The sequence below is a fragment of the Lissotriton vulgaris genome, chromosome 7, assembly GCF_964263255.1.
Source record: "Lissotriton vulgaris chromosome 7, aLisVul1.2, whole genome shotgun sequence".
NCBI lineage: Eukaryota > Metazoa > Chordata > Amphibia > Caudata > Salamandridae > Lissotriton > Lissotriton vulgaris.
Genome location: NC_141695.1, coordinates 398,554,440 through 398,575,912, shown reverse-complemented (window position 1 = coordinate 398,575,912; position 21,473 = coordinate 398,554,440). Strand labels below are relative to the sequence as shown.

Below are 21,473 nucleotides of genomic sequence, written 5' to 3'. Positions count from 1 at the left end.
ATGCTCACTGTATGTTGATACTCACCATCCTAGTACCTCTGCTCAAGGGTGAGGAGGTTGGGATAATGTTAGCCTTCAATGTCTTTAATGAAATCAAGATTCTCTCTGCATCTTAACTGGAGAATCTCTATTTCATTTCAAGACCAGAGGCTACTATTATACATGCTTAAAGCCTTCCAAAGCTACACTACTAACATACTCTACTAGTCTTTAATAATACTTTGCAAAAGTATTTGCATTTAACCAATCTGCTGTTTTAAGGATTTCAGGTAGCGAACCACATGCCCAAAAACCTTACTAGCCATTACCCCTCCTGAAGAATGGGCACCAAACCTAGAAAGATCCACACCAGCTTTGCTAATAACCATACTTACCCATCTTGCCAATGTAGTTGTAGATACCAACTTATAAGGTTTTACAAAATCCCCCACAGATCTTGTATCAAAGCAAAAACCTCGGAATCTAACTTCAAATTGCTGGAGTCCTGGAAATACCTGGAATTCCAATCTTCCCGAATATTCTGAAGACCTAGAATATACTCTGCTCTTAACACAATCTTGGGTTCCCAACAAAAATACCATATTTGTCTCACCAAATCCACCAAACCTTTTGACCTTGAACCTCCCAAACAGTTTATATACGAAACTGCTGTAGAATTGTCTAATCGAATCAGTGTTACGGAATTTATCAATAATTACTTGAAACTCACTAAATCAATCAGGTCAGCCAATATCTCTAACAGTTTATGTGAAGTGACTGTTCGTCTTTTAAACATGCTCTACGTGTCTCTAAATCGTTCAGTCAACCAGTAGCTAGCATCTGATTCCACAATCAAGTCGGGAACATCCCTGAAGATAGCCTTGCCATTCCAAGCTTCAAGATTTCTCAACCACCACTCCAAATCCCCCAGTGCATTTCTAGGAGAGAATCCCTATACCTAGTTCCCAAGCTTTCGGTTTCTGGAGGCCCCTGTAATGTAATGGGCCACTAGAAATTGCCTGAATGGAAGACAACAAAACTCCGAGAACACTGGTCAAGTCTCTTTGGAAGATTGATTCTTTGAGCAAAACTGGTCTCACCTTCTTCCTTATCTTTGTCTCTTTCTTCTGCGGGAGAATGAATTGAGATAGAATAGTATCTACCTGGAAACCCTTAAAATTCTGTTTTGGGTGAAAACCATGACAGACTTCTCTGTATTCACTATGAAACCCAGGTTCCTTAGAAGCTCTATCGTCCATGCCAAATGATCCAGAAGCTCCAACTTGTCCCGAGAGATAATCAGGATGTCATCAGATAAATAATTTAGGCAAACTGCTCTCTGTCTGAGGAAGGTTACCACAGGATAAATCACCATGGTAAAACTCCACAGAGTTTAGGACAGCACAAAGGGAAGGCAGAGAAACTGATAAAGAACACCCTCCATGTGAAGCGCATATACCCTGTCTATTCCTGCCCATGGGTATGGGTAAGTAAGCCTCTTTGAGGTCTAACTCCACTAACTAATCCCTGGCCTGCAAGATGTCTTGTAAAAATGGATACCCTTCATCTAGAAGTACCTGGAGTTTCAAGATTTGTTCAACTCTCTTGCGTTTATTACAGGACGCCAACCTTTGTCCTTATTTTTTACTAGAAAAAAACGTGCTCACAAACCCCCTGATGCTTCCTGATCTGGGACACAAATTAGCGCCCCCTTGTTCAGCATATGGGCTCTTCCGAATCTATCAGAGACATTTTCTCTGCATCCAACACCATCTCTCTGGGTTTTCCACTTGAAGTGGAAACTCCCCAAAAACTATCCTGAAGCCACCAATAGTTCTAACACCCAGATGCCTGTTGTGATCCTTTCCCAATTATGGATAAGGAATTTCAACCTTCCCCCACCTTTACCAGGGATGAAGCTATACTGCTTACCTTGAGAGCTGGTACTTGAAGTCCTAGACGTCCCACCACAGTTACCAAAATGTCTCTGCTCTTGTGGCTAAAACTGGGACCTGAAGGAACCATGGTTGACAGCCAGTACCCTCCTGTCAGCCCGTCCAAAAATAGCCTGAGAGCCAAATACTCTGCGCATGTTAGTTTGAGACGTACTGAAAGCTGTAAAAGTGGAAACATATTTCCCCAAAGACTTAAAGGAATGTTTCCCAAAACATAGCTCTTTAGGGTCCCCCATGTCTTCTCTGGAGGACAGGTTGGCCAACTTAGGATTTATTCTTATCAACACCACCTTTTGTCTTTCTGTAATCAGGCTGGCATTGGCATTGCCTAACATCCAAATGGTACGTTGTGCCCAGCCCCTCAAAAGTGTCAACCTACAATCCTTGCCCCAGACATCTTCTGGCATATCGATGATACATGTAAGAGGGCCCAGATATCAAGGACTTTAACCTGGCACTGTTTTAAACATTTCTGAATACCCTTTCTAGAGTCCTTGCTGAACTTAAACAGAAAAGTCATAAGCTCTGGGTCGAGGCTGGCCATATTACAGATTTTATCCTCTGTAGAGGGCCTAGGGCATTCAGTCTGAAGTAATGAAACTGGTTTCTTTGTCTAGAGATTTCCGGATCCAATGCTTAAGGTAGCTTAATCTTAGTGGAGTTAAACATCTCACCCCAAAGGGGTTCTTAACCACAATGGAGGTAGAAGCTTGATCCAGGTTCTCGTCAAGTCACCCCAAGATATTATAGCTGTCCTGAAGATCATATATAAATTCATCCAACTCATCTTACTCAGTATTTTCTACAGAGGAGTTTACACTTCTTGGTAAATACTTTGTGCCATGAAGGTCACTTCTTTCAGTCAAGGAATCTTTATTCGATGATTAAAAATCACCATAAAAGCACATACATATTTACATGAATAAAAAGTCATTAAACAATTACAAGATTCTTTCAGTCATGCTGCTAAGGACAACCTTTTTTTGTGCCCCATCAAGGTGGCCCCTTTACTTTGTGCTGAGAAGAGAACCACTGCCTATTGTAGCGCAAAGGCTACCTGCGCGATAGGTGTGGCTTAATGCCTTCTCAGTATGTTTCCTCTTGTGGGAAACATTACCCGCTCTATGGATTTCAGAGGTAGAAGGGGAATCTCCATCTGAGAGTGAATAATAATTCTTCTCTGAAGGGGCGTTCCCCTTCCTCTACAATGCGGCATCCACCGCCCCCCCTCACAGAGGACCTACGTTCTGCCTCTAAAATGATTTTAATAGACTCTCCCGTGAACTGGTATACAATCCAATTAAATTAATAATTATAGGTGTATACACTGGCTCAGTGGCTGCTGAAGATATTACCCACAAATAGTGATAGAGATTAAGAAGCAATAGCACTTAAATTAACCAAGAAAATGGCACCTTTTTCCAGCAGGTGTAAGCACAGATCTTGTGATCGAAAGTGAAGGGGGGTGCCAGTGCCTCTGCAAAAGTAATCGAAGCGGCTTGTGGGTGGTTTCCAGGGAACACGGCACAGCTATGGCAAACACAAAGAAAGACCGCTGCTTGAGCGTATGGCTTGTGAGCTTTTTCCAGGTAAAACGAGCATAGCCTGGCAACGTGTTCAAAGATGCATTGCCACCAGGCTACAATTTTCCACGTATTGGGCAACCCCTTTAAGGTATAGAAACAACAACCCATTTAAGGTAGACAGAGAACGCGACAGCGACGCAAAGCTAGCGTGGTCGCACCCCCGTCTTTCCCTTTTTTAAGTATAGATCTGTGTTTGTAGGGAGAAGGCTACTAAGGCTTGTGGGCAGGCACGAGCAGTAAATTAGTTCAAATCACAATAAAAGATTGCCATTCAATCCCTGAACAATCTGTAAGGATAAAAAGCCTTAAAATGTTTTTTGTTTTTTTTTAACTGGGTGGAATATTAAGAACGTAAAGGAAAAAAAACTATACCTACATAGCCCAACCGCGAATTGGAAGGGCACCCTCCAAATATATATTGATATATATCTTGTAAACTGAAACAAATACTAATACAATACTGAAAGGTTAATAGGTAAATACAAAGGCATAGAGATGCACTTATGTTGTTGTGTAGCAACAAATAAGAGGAGGATGTCTGAATGCACTGGATATTTATGTGTTTTCATGAACATTCTAAATGCTTTATGATGTATTACTATTGTTTAAAAGGCTGCAAGTTGGGGCAGCAATAAAAGGTTATTGCCTAATGGTAGCCTCCGGTCTTGTAATGAAATTAATTGCCTGTACTTATCCGAATAATGTGAAGAGAGGAGAGGGAAAGTGAGACAAACACATGACAGGCATGAACTTATTGAAGGTGCCTGCTAATGTCCATGGGAAAGATATGGTGTCAGTCTTCCTTTCACACAGAATATTACTCTTTTCATTAGCAAGACATTGAAGTGCTATACCCAAACTGTGCACTGCAGACAGTGGAGACATCCCAGACTTCTTCCAAAAGAGACAAAGTACCTGCACCTTTACAGTTCACACATCAGAGGCATGGAATTTCTTGATGAGGAAGTTGTGCATCAAACCCAAAATACTTAAATCGAGAAAGAACTGAACTGAACACTTTGGTGACCTTAAGGCCAGGCAGTGTGACATGTAGCTCCTAGACTTTTAGATATGCTTTTAATCACATAAATACATAAAAGATGAATTGGGCACAAACATATAGATTCGAACATTGTCAAGAGTTCACAGTAAATGCTATTTAGTTACTGGAGACACTTGAGGTTGTTGCTCCACTACTGTAACAACCAGTTAACACCTCAATGAGCACAGGTTGATTGCCTTGTAATCTTAAACAAGCAGTTGTAATTCCTTTGCTGAGAAAGCCCTACCTGAACTCTTAATGGGTCTGAATAAACCTAACACCTTTCTTAGTGTTTCAAACATGCCTTATCCAACAAAGCTTATCAAATGGACAGTAATTAGTCCGCCTCAGCAAGCCTGCAAACATGACTATAGTTTGTGGCCTAAAATACAACATGAAATCCGCTTTGCGATGTAGTGGCTGATCATGGTGCGAGTGCCATCATCTGTGGTGTTTGAAATTCTGAACTATTTTACTCTGTTCTTCTCTATCAGAGCTTGGAAATGAAAGCATAGGCCCTACATTGGATTGTATCATTATTCTCAGAATATACTTTGTCAGTTGCAAGGCACCGCTCGTCTCACTTTGCAAATTCCCACAGGGATCCTCTCTAAGTCTATCAGTCTTTTAATGTGTATGTTTCTGATTTAGGCAAACTAGGAGGCGGGACTCCAGTTTTTCGAGTATGCAGATAATTGTGTGTTTCTTCTCCAGACTGATACCCTCTCTTCTGTCTTGTGTGAGGGATATGCAATACAGGAGGTAACAGATTTTTCTAAAGGACAACTATCAAAAGATGACAGCAGTAGTAATCGGGGACATAGTACTGTTGACCTGGAGTCATTGGCAAAAGATGCTCAGTCCTATGCCTGCTCCAGGACATTTAATTAAAAATGTGGAAGTCCAACTGGATGTGGTCTTATTACCAGTGCATTGTCTCTGCCAGCTTTAGATCATAAAGACATGTTTTCCCATCCCATTTTGCCTTAACTCCCGCGGAAATCTGGGGCCAACAGTGAAAGTGTCTTTGAACGAGCTTGTACTTCAGCCTTCCACAATACTAGATTTTTTTGACACATTACCTTGAGAATGCTGCAGCCCAGTGAGAGATGAAAAACAGCTAACATTCTCATTTCCTACTGATTCTCAGACTTCTCCACTAGCTCCAGTTGCTGGGACGTATCTACTACACATATCGGGGCCCATGTGACGCTAAACAGCACTTCATAACACAACGTGAAGCAAACCGCAGCCTTCATTGGCTTTCCAGTACACATGTAGCAGAAAATGGCTGTGCATCAGTAAGCACTAAATATTCCCCCCAATAAGTTATGCAGAGGGGGCATAACAAAGCACTGGAAACACCCATAGGTTGTCACATTGAGCCAGGTCTACTGCATGACCTGGCTTTGAGGGAAACTGTAATGCCAAATCAAAGAAGGTGCAAGCAAGGTGCAAGCACAGTATTGTAATATTTTCTGTGTATAAGACATGTAGTTGATGGGAAATTATACATTTTATGTGGTTTGCTCTTGGGCAGCTGTTTGTGTTGAAATTTGTAGGGGAAGGTGTACCGCGAGTAAAATCTCGTAGAAGGCTGACTTTGAGTCGCAAAGAAATGCATTGTGTTTTTTTAGCATGAGGTAGATGACATCATCAACTACAACACTTACCAAATATGGCACTGTGCAATTTTTCTATCTGACCTTCTAACACAGTGGTGTTGTGAACACCGATTACTGGTGTTTATGGCTGTGAAGTCCATGCCTAGATTTAGGATTTGCCTTCCCTAGGAATGGTCGAGCCTTTTAGCAATCCTGTTTTGAAGGATTCTGCCATGCTTCTTAAATTCTGTTTTGGGGTTGTGCCTTTGTAGTTCATGGAGCCATTCTTTGGAACTCAATTTCATTGACACTGAGAAAAACACCTAGACCACCTTAACTTTCTCACATGAGTGAATACCCAGCAGATGAATGACAAAAATATTGTTTCAAAAATATTGAGTTGCATGAACATCGTGTCAAAAATATCATCAATACAAAAATAATGAGCAACACAATACAGAAGGTAACAATATAGTCCGGAAGTTATATTTATTATGCATTTTTAGTTTTTGTTTTGTGAATTAAATATTTATTTGTAATTATGTAAATTATCCAATTGAATTGTATTTTTGTATAGATTAAATACCAATGTATACTTTGGTAGTGGGTTGTTGGGTTTGTAGGGTAAACGTGTAGGAAGTTATTTGAATTATAAATCTGTTTCTTTTACAAATTAATTTTATGATAAATATTTAATTGCCAGTCATCTCATTTTTAATTTGAATGTTTGGTATGTAAATTATTTGTTGTAATTTAATTATTTGTTAATTAACTATGTATATTTAATAATAAACATTGTAGAAGGTATTTCATATTTATTTTTGGTTTTAATTGTATTTCTATTTAATTTCTATTTATATTGTATTTTTGTTTTATTTGTAATTTATGTAAGACAATATTGGTTAGTGCTTTTTTGATAGAAGGGGGAATTGATTTCTTTGTATTTATTCATAAAACATTTTGTTACTTGGTTTAATAATTTTATGTTGTTAGGCATTTAAATATTTTTTTAAAATATTAGAAATTGGAATGATATACAAACCCCTTCATCAGGGGCGGCTCTAGGCTCAAGGCGGCCCTGGGCAGGGAGTGTAGGTGGGGGGCCCCGGAAGAGGGGGTCCGGGCGCGGTGGAGCACCGATGCCAGTGAAGAGGGGTGGGTCAGGGTGTTTGGAAGTGGAACAGAGCCAGAGGCCACCAAATCCCTGCCAGGGGCCGCCACACAAATATGTATACATCCTCAGAGGATTATTATATTAAGATATATATTGGCGTGGTGGCCCCTGGGGTTAGGTGGCCCTGTGCAGGCGCACAGCTTGCACATGCCTAAGGCCGGCCTTGCCTTCTTACATCCAATGCTTTCCTTGATTTTACTTACAATGGAGTGGGAATAGTAAATCTCACTCCTCCAAAGTCTAACACTTTACTGACTGGTGCTTAGATTGAAGTACGAATAGTAACCCCTCTAGCCAATACTTTCCATATTTTTGCCTAGATTAGAGTGGAAATGGTAAATAAAGTTCCTCCAAAGTTAAACATTTTCCCTGATTTTACTTACGCTATAGAAGGAATAATATATATAACATCTCTAAAGTCCAACACTTTCCATGCTTTTGCTTATGTTGGAGTGAGAATAGTTAAACTAACCCCTCCAAAGTCAAACATTTGTCCTGCTTTTGCATAAATTACATTTAGAATGGTCAATCTGTCTCCTTTTAAGTTCAGCACCTTTGCTAGTGTTTTTGATCTGTTTTAATGTATTTTCTTTAATATACAATTTATTTAAAAATGTATTATTATTTCATTTGTATCCTTTTATAATGTAGGTGTATTATGTTTTGTTGATATGTTTGTTAATCTCATTTTTAACTTATTGTTATTAATAATGTATTTTTAAGTGTTTAGCAATTCGTTTTTTATTTTAAAGTATATATGTATATATTTCATGAATATAGTTGGTTCACTGTATTTAAAAAGAAATCGTTATATTAATTCTAATAATTAAATGATGTTACATTTATGTTTTGGTGGTATTTGTTTTGTTAATTTTCACTCTAAAATTATTGTTAATATGAAGGTGATGTTTTTTCATTTGTATAAATATGATTTTTACACTATACTTATTTATTTTTTGTTGATATTCTGTTCCACGATATTTTTGACTCAATATTTTGGTAGTTAACATACATAGTAGATACGCTCGACATTTTTGTAGACCATATTTGCTACCCAATTCAATATTCTGTTATACGACCACCTGACATTCTCCTCCATCAGTAGTGTCAACAATTGTACTGAATTGTAATTGTATTTATGTATTGCTTTCAACCCCTGACGAGGTGTTAACACGCTTAATGGCTAGTAGCATGCTATTCTAGAACACAACGACAGAGGTTAATCCTATGATTATTAGTTATTGCTGGTTATTGTTGATTATTGGGATTTGTTGTGTGCTCTCAGCAACCTGTCCACGCAATTAATCCAGTTCCTTGGTGGTGGATTAAAGTTAATAGGAGTTAGATGAGATCATTATGGTGAATTAATGCAAATGGAAGGTGGAATGAGTAGAGAGGTAAGATATTTTTTGATTGAAACGAATACACAGAAAGAGAATGTACTGTTTTTAAAGAGATCTATGGCCAATTTGCAGAAATATAGCAAAGAGTAAGGTAGATAGGCATGTGGCATTGTCGGCTACACTCAAAGATAGTATGGCATGCAGAAGATGAAGGGTAAGGAGAGGGTCATTCAAAAGAAAGCCAGGAGAGAGAACAATCAATGGATGTATTTTAAGATCAGTTTTCGCATAGGGTTTTAGGAACATACTGAGAGGAGGGTTTTTCAGATAGTTTTTGTAATTGTAGAAAGAAGGATTGATTGCTGTCACCTCTTGGCAGATGATCTATGCTGTTGCATCTTTAATTTCATTTGGAGGCACTGCATCTGTCTGTAGGCAGAGAGGCTAGAATTTGTGAACTTCATCATACAGATCCTCTGATGGATAATGTTGGAAACAACCAGGTCTTAACCACTTTTCAGAACTCCAAGAGATGCTCAGTGACTCTCATTTTCGCAGGCAGACAATTCTATAGCTTGGCTGCTTGAACGGAGAATGTATTGCCACCGACTCTTTACTTCCTGTAAGCAGGAATTATTAAACATAGTGCTAACATTTAGTTCTTCATCCCAGCCTGTTCTGCTTCACTGCACATGACACAAAAGTTAAGTGACAGCACAGCACGCAATTAAATAAATGATACATAGAAAAAATACTTGCTATCATTCATGTTCCCGTGCATCCAGACATTAGTCACATGTTCACGTAGAACCGAGAGACATACAATAGCTTCTTCTCATCTTGGCCCACCAAACAGTTTTCATTGTGTAGTTGGTGTTTAAGGGGTACAGGTGGGGCATGCAGGCTCTCTGTTTCACCAAAAGCGCTGCACGTCTACTGCACACTTGCTAAACCCGCGCCAGGCCTGCTTCGTTTCTTTTCAACCAGACTACACCCTCTGTCAAACATAAGAAGACACAAATGAATTCAAGGCAGTGGTTAATTTGTAAATAAATAAGTGCTGGAGCTCTCGTCAAGACTCAGCTTGCACCTGCCCATTTCTCCTGTTAATGCTGCCTAAAACAGAACCAACTACTTACTATGAAAGTGGGAAGATGATGTGGCGTAATAGCCAGAGCTGCAGACTTCGGAGTTGGGTAGCCAGGCCAAAGTCTCATCGTCAGCTCAACATCCTGTGATTCTGGTCAAATCCCTTAATATAGCCTTATGGCCCGCCGTAGCAGGCTATACCAGCTATTAAAGGCCCGTTCCAGCAGCTCGGGCCTTTCACAAGAGAGCAGTACTTTAATAACCGGTATAACCCTGGTACGAAGGGCTATGAGGCTATTAGAACATTCTGCCACTAAAGGGCAGAATGTTCTAAAAAATAAAACAAAGGTGTCCCTGAGCCAGAGGGGATTTAAATCCCCTTGAACTCCGAGAGGCCTTTGTTCACAGCAACAGCTGTGAACAAAAGCAACATTGGAATGTTGCTCTGCGGGTCTTTACCGGCCTGTAGAAGCACGGAGCACTCCATTGTATTCAATGGAGTGCTCCACATTCCAATGTTCTAATCTTTCATAAAGGAATGTGTCGTTAAGGGATGCTCATGAAAAGCGCCGGTGATGAGCACCGGAAACCACCAGCTCAAATTAAGCACTGATTCAAGGTATGTATATATTTGACACATGTTTTAATCAGACTGACACTTCCTAGAATGAGTGTAGAAACAAAAATAACAAATTGTGTGATCTACACTTCACCACCATTAATATAGAAAGAGGCATATGAAACATTGCCCCCTTAAATGAACAGATATGTTAAAAGGATTCATGCCAGTGGTATGTGAATAATACACGTTATACCCCGAGCCGTTCTGAATGTCATAAATATGAAGAATTGACTCCTGTGCTTTATTGAATATACTGTGTCCTACTCGGCCAGGCTAGAAAGTGAAATATAAAGATTGCCAACTTTGGAATAGTTGCCGTAGCTGGAATTCAACACGTCGACTACACTCTAGAAAAAGTTCAGACTCATTAGCATCACCACCATCAAGGTCATTTACATAGAATTTCATAATTGGACATAATAGTAGAAAAAACACTAGATCTTCAAAATATATTTTAACACATTGAGTCTTGACCTTTCTAGAATATGCATCCCTGCCTTCCAGTAATTGCAGACAATTTAACCTCATTAACTCATCAGAAACATTACTGTGTCACTTCTGAATAAGAATGATTTATTTACATAAATTACCATATTCCTTTATTTTAATAAGATAACTAAGGTTTCCGTTTACTGTGGTTATTCTGTAAACAAAGAGGTATGGGCACCTTTGCTTCCCTGCATCTTCTAGTGCGTTATGTGGCCACATATTTGATAGTCGTATGGCGAATCCTATACAATTATCTAACAGCTGTCCTTCAGTAGAGAGATTTGGTTGTTCCGCAGGTTGTCTCGGGGTTCTCAAGCCAATAATCAAAAATTAACTAAGGCCCTCAGGCCGGTGAGCTCCTGCATGGGAGTGCCTCTTTTTTAAGCCATACAGGATAACTGTTCTCTACAGGTTAGGGGTTTTTTTCTTCCCAATTCTCAAAGGAGCTTGCGCTCCTCATGACAGTAATGTTTATTTTTTCTCAAGTAAAAAATGTCTTATTGTCCTGAACTCCTCTCTGCCCCTATATGAAAAGAAGCATTGGCAATCCACTACCATTAATTGCCACAGCGCACCAACAGGAATTAGACTCTGTCCCTTAGACTTCTTTTATCCTCAACAGCAAATAATCATAAGAGATAGTGTAATACCTGCTATTAAAATGATGGATCCAGGGGACTCTATTGGAGGGAAGCTGGGACACATTTAATAGGCGCACCCAATTCAACGTCTTGGTGAATAATAGATTTGAAAGTCTGAAGGAGGTAGATTGACTGGGGAGAAGCCCCCGGATGAGGATAATCCTAAAATACTGTGGCAGGTCCAAAGGGCAGAAGTAGAGCGTAGTGGGAGCCAACCAATCGGGGTAGTAGCTCGGACAATGCCCAGTGGATCAGCCCGATAACAGTCAGGACACAACTGAGTCGGGTCTCTGATGCCTCACCCTCACTTCCTCTGATGGATATAAATAGAGAAGGTGAACCCGGCGGGATACCCGACAGTCATCATGGGGCCAAACCACTTCCTTTGAGGTACCGAGTGGAATAAGAGCACAGGGTGGCGGCCTGCGGATCTTGTCCTGGAACCTGGCAGGACTCAAAAACAAACTGCCATGCCCAGAATGGGGGCTTTTGTGGATAACCAGGATATTTGTATATTTCAAGAGATCTGAGCGAGGAAAGAATTCCAGAGGGTGGGTTTTGCGTCTTTTAACATCATGGCCACTACGAGGGGGAGGGGGAGACCCTCGGGTGGATGAACTATTTGGGTAGGCATGTAGAGCCGAGCAGATGACATCTCCCACTAACGACATTCAATGTGTCTTGCTGACATTTTCCACAAAGACAAAAATAGCCGTCATTAATGTGTACCCCAGACCCATGAACAAGAGACAGGAATTTGTCGTCATAGACCACTTGTTGATCATAGGAGGTGACTTCAATTGTCAATTTGAGCCACTTACTGATCCTAATCTTTCCGCACCCACAGAAGAAGATCTGCATTGGTCAATACCTGACCCGCAGATTACCCCGATCAAAGTATGGTGACCATTGGCACTGCAACTCCACTCACTTACTTTGTCCCTCTCATTGAGAGCATGTAACGGGAGTACTAAATCCGACCATCCGGGCCAGTTTACATTTAACAGAGAAGGTCAGGCCTCTTTGCTTGACTACATCCTGGTGGAAACCAGATCCTGGGAAAAGATCTCAGACTTCTGTGTCCAGCAGAGACAGGACAGTGACCACAATGCCCAAATAGTCATCCTGAAAATACGGAACTTGGATATGTCCAACCCGTCACCGCTTACTACAACTGAGACCAACGCATTAACGCTATCTAATAACAGAAGGAGAGTTAGATGGAACCATATCCAGCATTCTCCCTCAAAGCTGGCTAAAGTTTACCAGCTAGCATTACCTATGTTAACTGAAATGTGGGAGGTAGGACAGGTGGAGGTTCATACATGAGGTCGAGATAAGGGATGCAAAATACACGAGGAGTTAACTGCAAAATTGATTTATGTATTCTTCCCGGTGTCGCAACCGAGGGAAAACAAAACTCGCAAATGCTCCTGGTTTAACGTTAATTGTCGTAAAGTCAAACAGGATCTACTGGATGCGGTGAAGGTGAAGGCCAGGCCACAAATTAAGCTTGCCAGGGCCAGGTATAAAGGGACCATCCAGCAAGAAAAGAAAAACTGGGAACTAGATAGATGGGAAGCCCTTAGGACAGCCCTGAACAAAAAAGATTTGAAATCGTTCTGGGCAATAGTAAGTTCAGGGGTTAGGAAAGGATGACCTGCCATAGAGCCTAACATAGCGCCTCCCAAGTCTGGGAGAGACATTTTGGGTCATTGTATGATAGGAGGATGGCGTAGGTGTTATCATTGGCTCACAGAGCTCCCCCCTTGGAGTTCCAACAGGAAGGGATGTGGGAGATCACTATGTCTGAAGTGGGAAGTGCTATCAACAATCTGCATTTAAACAAAGCGCCAGGTCTAAATAAACTTCCAGGGTACCTTTTCCGGAATTAACCCAAAAATTGGGTCCCTTATCCGTGTTCCCTATTTAATGCTATCATGAAGAGAATGGATCCCTCCCGACACCTGGTGCGGGGCAGAGATAGTTCCCATATTTAAAAAAGTCTGCCCTCTTCTACCATCAGTTTAATTGACATCACCCAAAAACTGATGGGATGGGTCCTACTGGACCGTTTACAGGGTTGGATAGAGGAGGAGGAGATCCTAAGTCCCTATCAGGCCAGCTTCAGAACACATTTGTCAACCGTAGACCAGATTTTACGATTACAATTACTCTTCTGAAAAACAGTGACCATAGAGGATGGCAGCCTCTATCTTATATTTGTTGGTCTGAAGCCCGCCTTCGACCTAGTACCCAGGGAAAAACTCTGGAAAGTACTAAGTGACCTTAGGATTCCACAGTACCTCCTAAATGTGCTAGTGAGGCTTCATTCAGGGAACTATGCACAAGTAAGATGTGGAAAACACAGAGAACTTTCTGCACACTGCCCCGTAAAAAAAGGGGTACGCCAGGGATGCGTTCTCGCCCACACGCTATTTTGTTTCCATATCAATGGGTTCATAGACCACCTTATTAACACCAAGGATAATGACGCCCCTAAGCTAGTCTCGGGGAAGGTTCCCGCGTTGATGTTTGCGGATAATACACTGCTACTGTTCAAATTGCCAACGGGTTTACAATGCACTCTTGATGGCTTTGCTGAGTTTTGTAACATGAGGGGCTTGAAAATCAACCTAACTAAGACCAAATATATGGTCTTCAATCCCCCCCAAAACCACTCGTCCAAATCCTTTCCTAAATGGTACACTCCTGGAAAGGATGACGATATTCGAGTATCTGGGTATTACTGTCTCAGAACATTTTGAGTTGGGGTCCCAGATGGCCAAGGCAAGACTTAGGTTAAATCAGACCGTGGGTGGGATTATGAAATTGCACAGAATCTCTACATTCAAGCCAGCTGCCACTGTTGGGGAAATATATAAAGCCCGAGCAAGGGGGGGCACTCTATATGGGGCGGACCTGTGGCAACATTGCTCTTCCTCTAACCTTACGCCAGTGGAGAACAACTTCATAAGCCAGTTATTTGGCCTTCCTCCTAGCACCCCCCTAGCTCCCCTTCGTATGGACCTGGGCATGAGGACTATTGACAAAGAGATTGCCCTTAGGCCTATTACATTCTGGCACCGGGTGTGGGTGAATCTGGAGTTGTCCTACAAAGCCGAGCTTAAGGAGAACTTGTCTATTCCAACTACTCAGAAAATACTGTGGCTTTGCCACATAAGGGATCTCTTTGCTAGGCTAAGCAGGAAGGACCTCTGGAAAACCCCTGAGATAGCATGCCCATTGATATCCAGGCTGGATCTAGTGCAACACTATAGGCAATCCAACTTAATGTCCCTGCAGGAAAGTACTACTGGCGGTTGGATGACAGCAGAGTTCCTACAAGTAAAGGATGTTTATAGAAAAGAACACTTCCTGGATGTGATCTATTCCCCACTGGCCAGGAAATTGTACATGCTATTTAGACTACGGAACTTTCCACTAATGAGCCATACTAGAAAATGGGCCGCAGAGAACATGGGAGATTGTCCTGTGTGCAATTACAGGGTAGAGTCTGAAATCCATGTATTGTTTTTCTGCCCTCCATACCATATGTAGAAACCTAGGGTTTGGGCGTTGCCTAGAGGCCTGCAGAGTCTTAAAATACGATACCCATCCTCCAATCATATTCACTGTATCACGTTTTTTAAACACTATGTGGCACATGCGGTGGGGCTTCCTAAAGTAACATTCTGGAATGTACTACGTAATGAAACTGTAAAAGGTCACAACAGGGTTCAGCAAATAGGGAACTTTGTCTCAGCTTTCCGTTTTACTCATCGTCTTTAATTGTGAATATTTTAGTCTGTCATTAACCTAATGGTTGCTTTATAATGGATTTAAAGAAAATTGGAGGATGCCATTTTATAATCTGCGTGACTGTAGATATATGACTGCGAGTGTACACACTTTTTATTTTTTTTAATGTCTGCTGTGTTTTTGCAATGATGTACTTTTATGGTCCTAGTGGCCGAAATAAAGTTATTGACTGACTGAAAACACGCATTGGCAGTGCCAATAGATCTGGCTTGTGGATGCACTCACTGTCAAGCCAAACTTAAACATCCATGTAGGTTAATGACTGCCCTTCTCACATCTGTGCTGCTGCCAGAGAAAAATCTCCTTGGGTTTGCTTTGTACCCTAAGTTGGCAGGGTATACCCAGACATGGGTCCCTTGCTCATTTTGCCACTGGATTCAAGCTAGCCTGGCTTATGAAGGGTGTTGCCCAGAAACCCGTCCCAGGATGCTTGTTTCCGGTTCAGGGAAGACCTGGCTTGGCAATTCGGGCTGGACTGTTCCCATAAGGCATAGGGTCAAGACTGATTTGCATATAGCTGGGTCTGAACTGAGGTGGCAAAGTGAGCTAAAGAATGATGATGGATTCAACCCAGATCTGTGACTGGGGTGAGTGTCTGAAAAGTTTCGGCACTCCGTCCATCATCTCCTTGTGTTTGCTTTGTTCGTCCTAAATTGGCAGGGTATGCCAGACGTGGGTCCCTTGCTCAGTTTGCCAGTGGATTCAAGCTAGCCTGGCTGATGAAGGGTGTTACCCAGAAACAGGTCCCAGGATGCTTGTTTCTGGTTTAGGGAAGACCTGGCGTGGCAATTCAGGCTGGACTGTTCCCATGAGGTACAGAGTCAAGACTGATTTGCATATAGCTGGGTCTGAACTAAGGTGGTGAAGTGAGCTAAAGAATGAAGATGTATTCAACCCAGATCAGTGACTGGGGGATGAGTGTCTGAAAAGTTTCGGCGCTCGTCCATAATCTCCTTTCGTTTGCTTTGTTTGCCCTAATTTGGCAGGGTATTCCCAGACGTGGGTCCCTTTCTTTCTTTGCCACTGGATTCAAGCTAGCCTGGCTGATGAAGAGCGTTACCCAGAAATCGGTCCCAGGATGCTTGTCTCCAGTTCAGGGAAGACCTGGCTTGGCAATTCAGGCTGGACTGTTCCCATGAGGCACAGGGTCAAGACTGTTTTACATATAGTTGTGTCTGAACTGAGGTGGGGAAGTGAGCCAAAGAATGATGATGGATTCAACCCAGATCTATGACTGGGGGTGAGGGTCTGAAAAGTTTTGTCACTCCATCCATCATCTCCTTGTGTTTGCTTTGTTCGCCCTAAGTTGGCAGGATATGCCCAGACAGGGTCCCTTGTTCACTTTGCCACTTGATCCAAGCTAGCCTGGCTGATGAAGGGTGTTACCAAGAAACCGGTCCCAGGATGCTTATTTCCGGTTCAGGGAAGACCTGACTTGGCAATTCAGGCTGGACTGTTCCCATGAGGTACAGGGTCAAGACTGACTTGCATATAGCTGGGTCTGAACTTAGCTGGCTAAGTGAGCTAAATAATGATGAAGGATTCAACCCAGATCTGTGACGGGGGGAGAGTAACTGAACATGTTTGGCGCTTGTCCATCATCTCCTTGTGTTTGCTTTGTTTGCCCTAAGTTGGCAGGTTATGGCCAGATGTGGGTCCCTTGCTCACTTTGCCACTGAATTCAAGCCAGCCTGGCTGATGAAGAGTGTTACCCAGAAACCGGTCCCAGGATGCTTGTCTCGGGTTCGGGGAAGACCTGGCTTGGCAATTCGGGCTGGACTGTCCCCATGAGGCACAGGGTCAAGACTGATTTGCATATAACTGGATCTAAACAGTGTTTGCCAGAGACAAATATAATAAATGATTTAGTTATCTAAGAAACTTTAATACTATTACAATGTCATGTGTGTGCTCCTGAAAGTTCAACCTCAGGCAGCTGTATGAATTAACAAAATGATCACAGCTGTGTGAAGGGCAAACACTTTTTTGTGGAAGCACACAGCTTCTACCCAATGGAAACAGTACTCTTGTCTCTCCACATATGGACAGAGCCAATGCCCTTCCACATAATTGTCTGGAGACAGCTGCACTTTCAAGCCGGACCATAAACGGACTATGAAAAGTCAGACAGGGGAGCTAACATCAAAAAAGCATATAATAAACTCCATGCTGTACTGCGGGGGGGGGGCCTTCCCTTCCTGCAACATTTAGTCAAAAAATGTTTTAGTAACCTGCGTTACATGGGCTACTTGGGCATTTTCCTTTACCCTTTTGAAAAGATATATAATATGTTTACTATTTTCAAAATAAACAGACCACTCTTTGCTAAATGGTTTATTTACTATAAAAAGATCTCTAGTGTGGAAAAGGTGAAGAGGTCAGGTGTAATGGGCGGAACTTGTTCTGCTCCTAGTATGTCCTTTGTGGCTCTATCTATTTCACAGCGTTCGTTTAAATACTCAGCCTAGGGAAGCCTTTACCCTTCCAGATGCCATGGTATGATTTTTCTTTGTACCCATGCAAAGTCTCACAGCTGAAAGATGGTTAGACCTGGTGCTTCTTTGACGTGCCCTGCTTGCCTAGCATGATTAACTAAAGCTTCATTCTCAGTCTGAAAATCTACAACAATACTGCTGTAGATTCTCTGCAAATGACATGTAAGATAGTGCTTGTAGGCCAATATGAAGAGCTTGAATTTCTACATTCACCATTTTTCCATCGTATCACTAGGAACACTGCTGAAAAATAAAATATTTTAACAAAATCAATGAAAAATCTGTATCAAACTCATGTTGTTGTCTGTTGCACCACCATACAGCCAAGGTTTCAGTAATCACTATATTAAAATACTCTTTAAGAGAACATGCTACATCCTTGGCGCATAAAGCATTTGTCTACAGTGGGCATGAGTTTAGGGCTCACTGTTGATATACAGGGCTTGTCAAAATGGCCAGGATTGACAATGTTTCTGTATAGATGCTTCAAACGATACTTCCGGTGCTCTAGTGTAACCATACAACAATAATTGGTGTTTCTTTGGGTTTGTAGCTAAAATCAGGCTGTCTTCTTTCTCTGTTAGGTCCTGGAGGATCCAAGTTCACTATTGGCAAATCCATTTGGTTGCTCTGGGCCTTGGTTTTCAACAACTCTGTCCCGGTGGAGAACCCAAAAGGCACCACCAGTAAGATCATGGTGCTCATCTGGGCCTTCTTCGCTGTCATATTCCTGGCCAGCTACACTGCAAACCTGGCAGCCTTCATGATCCAGGAGGAGTACGTGGACACTGTGTCTGGACTCAGTGACAAGAAGGTAAGCAAGCCAATGGCCATGCCTCATTGATGTCTTCGAGATGTGTCTGCTCTCAGTGCCTCTTCTTTCCACTGGAGAGTAAGTGCAATTTAAAAACTTGCGTTTATGTAACACAAAAATGAAGGAATCTGCTGTAATTTCAATGATATGTATAACAGACAATAAATAGGATGAGCCGTCTTTTTTAAGCATTTGTTCACTTGTTTTATATTTTCTATATCTTGCTTTTTAGGTCTCGCACCTGCGAACCGGATCGCGAAAGCGATCCGTCGCTGCGGGACTTATTGTGATCATTTCAGTTTTCAAGGACTCAAGGGGAACAGACAAGAGACAAGAGATGTGAACGCGCAGATCTTCGACTTGGATTAGGTCGCGCGCGTCAACTGTGAAGAGCATGTCAGTTTCAGTTTTACACGAGCAGTTCTACATTTTGTTACTTTGTTGCAGTTTTAAAGGCTGATTTGTGAAGAACATGTCAGTTTCAGTTTCCCCTTGCCAACTGTGTGCAAACAGCTTCTGCATACAATTTTTTTTAATATAATGTGCGTGTTTTAATACAAGTGTGTTGAAAAGTGGGTGTTTTCGATAATTTGTCCGTAAAAAAGTGTTTGTGTTTAACTACAATAATAATGTGTGTGTTTTCAATACAATGAGCATGTTAGGAAGTGTTTGTGCTGTACAGTGGAGTGCTGCGTTGTAGAGTGCAGCGCTGTATAGTGGGGTGGTGTGTTGTAGAGTCGACTAGTGTGCTTTGTGGAGTAGTGCATTGTAGAGTGGAGCGCTGCGCTGTAGAGTAGAGCGCTGCGCTGTAGAGTAGAGCGCTGCGCTGTAGAGTAGAGCGCTGCGCTGTAGAGTAGAGCGCTGTGCTGTAGAGTAGAGTGCTGCACTGTAGAGTGTAGCGCTGCGCTGTAGAGTGGAGCTCTGTAGAGTGTAGCGCTGCGCTGTAGAGTGAATCCGGCACTGTAGAGTGGATGCTGTGCTGTAGAGTGAATGCTGCGCTGTAGAGTGGAGCGCTGCGCTGTAGAGCAGAATGCTGCGTTGTGTAGTGTTGCGCTGTAGAGTGGAGCGCTGCGCTGTAGAGTGGAGTGTTGCGCTGTAGAGGGGAGTGTTGCGCTGGAGAGTGGCGCTCTGCGCTGTAGAGTGGCGCGCTGCGCTGCAGACTGGACCGCTGAGCTGTAGAGTGAGTGCTGTTTTGTAGAGTGGAATGCTGCGCTGTACAGTGGTGTGCTAAATTGGGAAGGTCTGCGCTGTAAAGTGGAGTGTTGTGTTGTGCTGCGCTGTAGAGTGGAGTGTTGCGCTGTAGAGTGGAGTGTTGCGCTGTAGAGTGGAGTGTTGCGCTGTAGAGTGGAGTGTTGCGCTGTAGAGTGGAGTGTTGCGCTGTAGAGTGGCGTGTTGCACTGTAGAGTGGCGTGCTGCACTGTAGAGTGGCGTGCTGCACTGTAGAGTGGAGCACTGCGCTGTAGAGTGGAGCGCTGTAGAGTGGAGCACTGCACTGTAGAGTGGTGCGCTGCGCTGTAGAGTGGAGCGCTGCGCTGTAGAGTGGAGCGCTGCGCTGTAGAGTGGAGCGCTGCGCTGTAGAGTGGAGCGCTGCGCTGTAGAGTGGAGCGCTGCGCTGTAGAGTGGAGCGCTGCGCTGTAGAGTGAAGCACTGCGCTGTAGAGTGGAGCGCTGTAGAGTGGAGCGCTTCACTGTACAGCAGAATGCTGCTTTGTGTAGTGTTGCGCTGTAGAGTGGAGCGCTGCGCTGTAGAGTGGAGCCCTGCGCTGTAGAGTGGAGCGCTGCGCTGTAGAGTGGAGCGCTGCGCTGTAGAGTGGAGCGCTGCGCTGTAAAGTGGAGCGCTGCGCTGTAGAGTGGAGCGCTGTAGAGTGGAGCGCTGCGCTGTAGAGTGAATGCTGCGCTGTAGAGTGGAGCGCTGCGCTGTAGAACAGAATGCTGCGTTGTGTAGTGTTGCGCTGTAGAGTGGAGCGCTGCGCTGTAGAGTGGAGCGCTGCGCTGTAGAGTGGAGCGCTGCGCTGTAGCACTCTGCACTCAGCAACAATCTGCACTTTGTGTTCAGTGGCAATTTGCACCTTGCATTCAGTAACAATCTGCTGTCTGCGCTTAACAATATGCACTGTGCATTTAACATTGTACACTTAATAGCGATCTGCACCCTGCACTCATTAACAATTTGCACTTTGCACTCAGAAACAATCTGCGCCCTGCACTTAGCAGCAAACTGCTCTCTGCACTTAACAATAGGCACTCTGCACTTAACAACAATGTGCATTTTGCATTCAATACCAGTCTGCAGTTTACACTACTATGTACTTTGCCCTTAACAATACATATCGCTCTATTACATACAACTCAACAGCAGACATCCACTACAACACATACCATTCTATTACAGCATACACCATACTACAAGCTAATCCTTGAGACAATAAAAAAGCTTTCTAAAACAACAATACGTTTGTTAACCCTTTCGATGCTGATGACGAGCTCAGCTCGTCATCACCCACGGGTGTCGTGTGCTGATGACGAGCTGAGCTCGTCATGGTGCCACTAAAATGGCATTTTCCAGCACAGGGGGGGGGAAACGCCCAGCAGCCATGTGGTTAAGTAAGGCACATATAGCTTCAATGAAGGGCAAATGCTTAAACAATTGTAAGGCATACAGCTATTTACATTGAGATGGCACTTCCCTGTTGTTGCAAAATATGTTTTTGCTTAGACATTTAGTTTCGTTCTTAGCCGTGCTTACACTTTCAGTTTCATTTTCAGTCATGCATGGACAGCTGGCTTCAATTTGGACACACGAAACTGTTTCAAACAAC

The 21,473-nt window shown here is 42.7% G+C and overlaps 1 protein-coding gene across 1 annotated transcript in view; it reads left to right on the top strand.

Moving 5' to 3' along the window:
- GRIN2D (glutamate ionotropic receptor NMDA type subunit 2D) overlaps window positions 1-21,473 on the top strand; it is a 1,061,440-nt gene that overhangs the window by 751,020 nt on the left and 288,947 nt on the right. Inside the window, exon 8 of the mRNA XM_086930354.1 lies at window positions 18,426-18,655. Within this exon, the coding sequence (XP_086786480.1) occupies window positions 18,426-18,655 (230 nt within the window). The remainder of the gene's footprint in view (window positions 1-18,425; window positions 18,656-21,473) is intronic.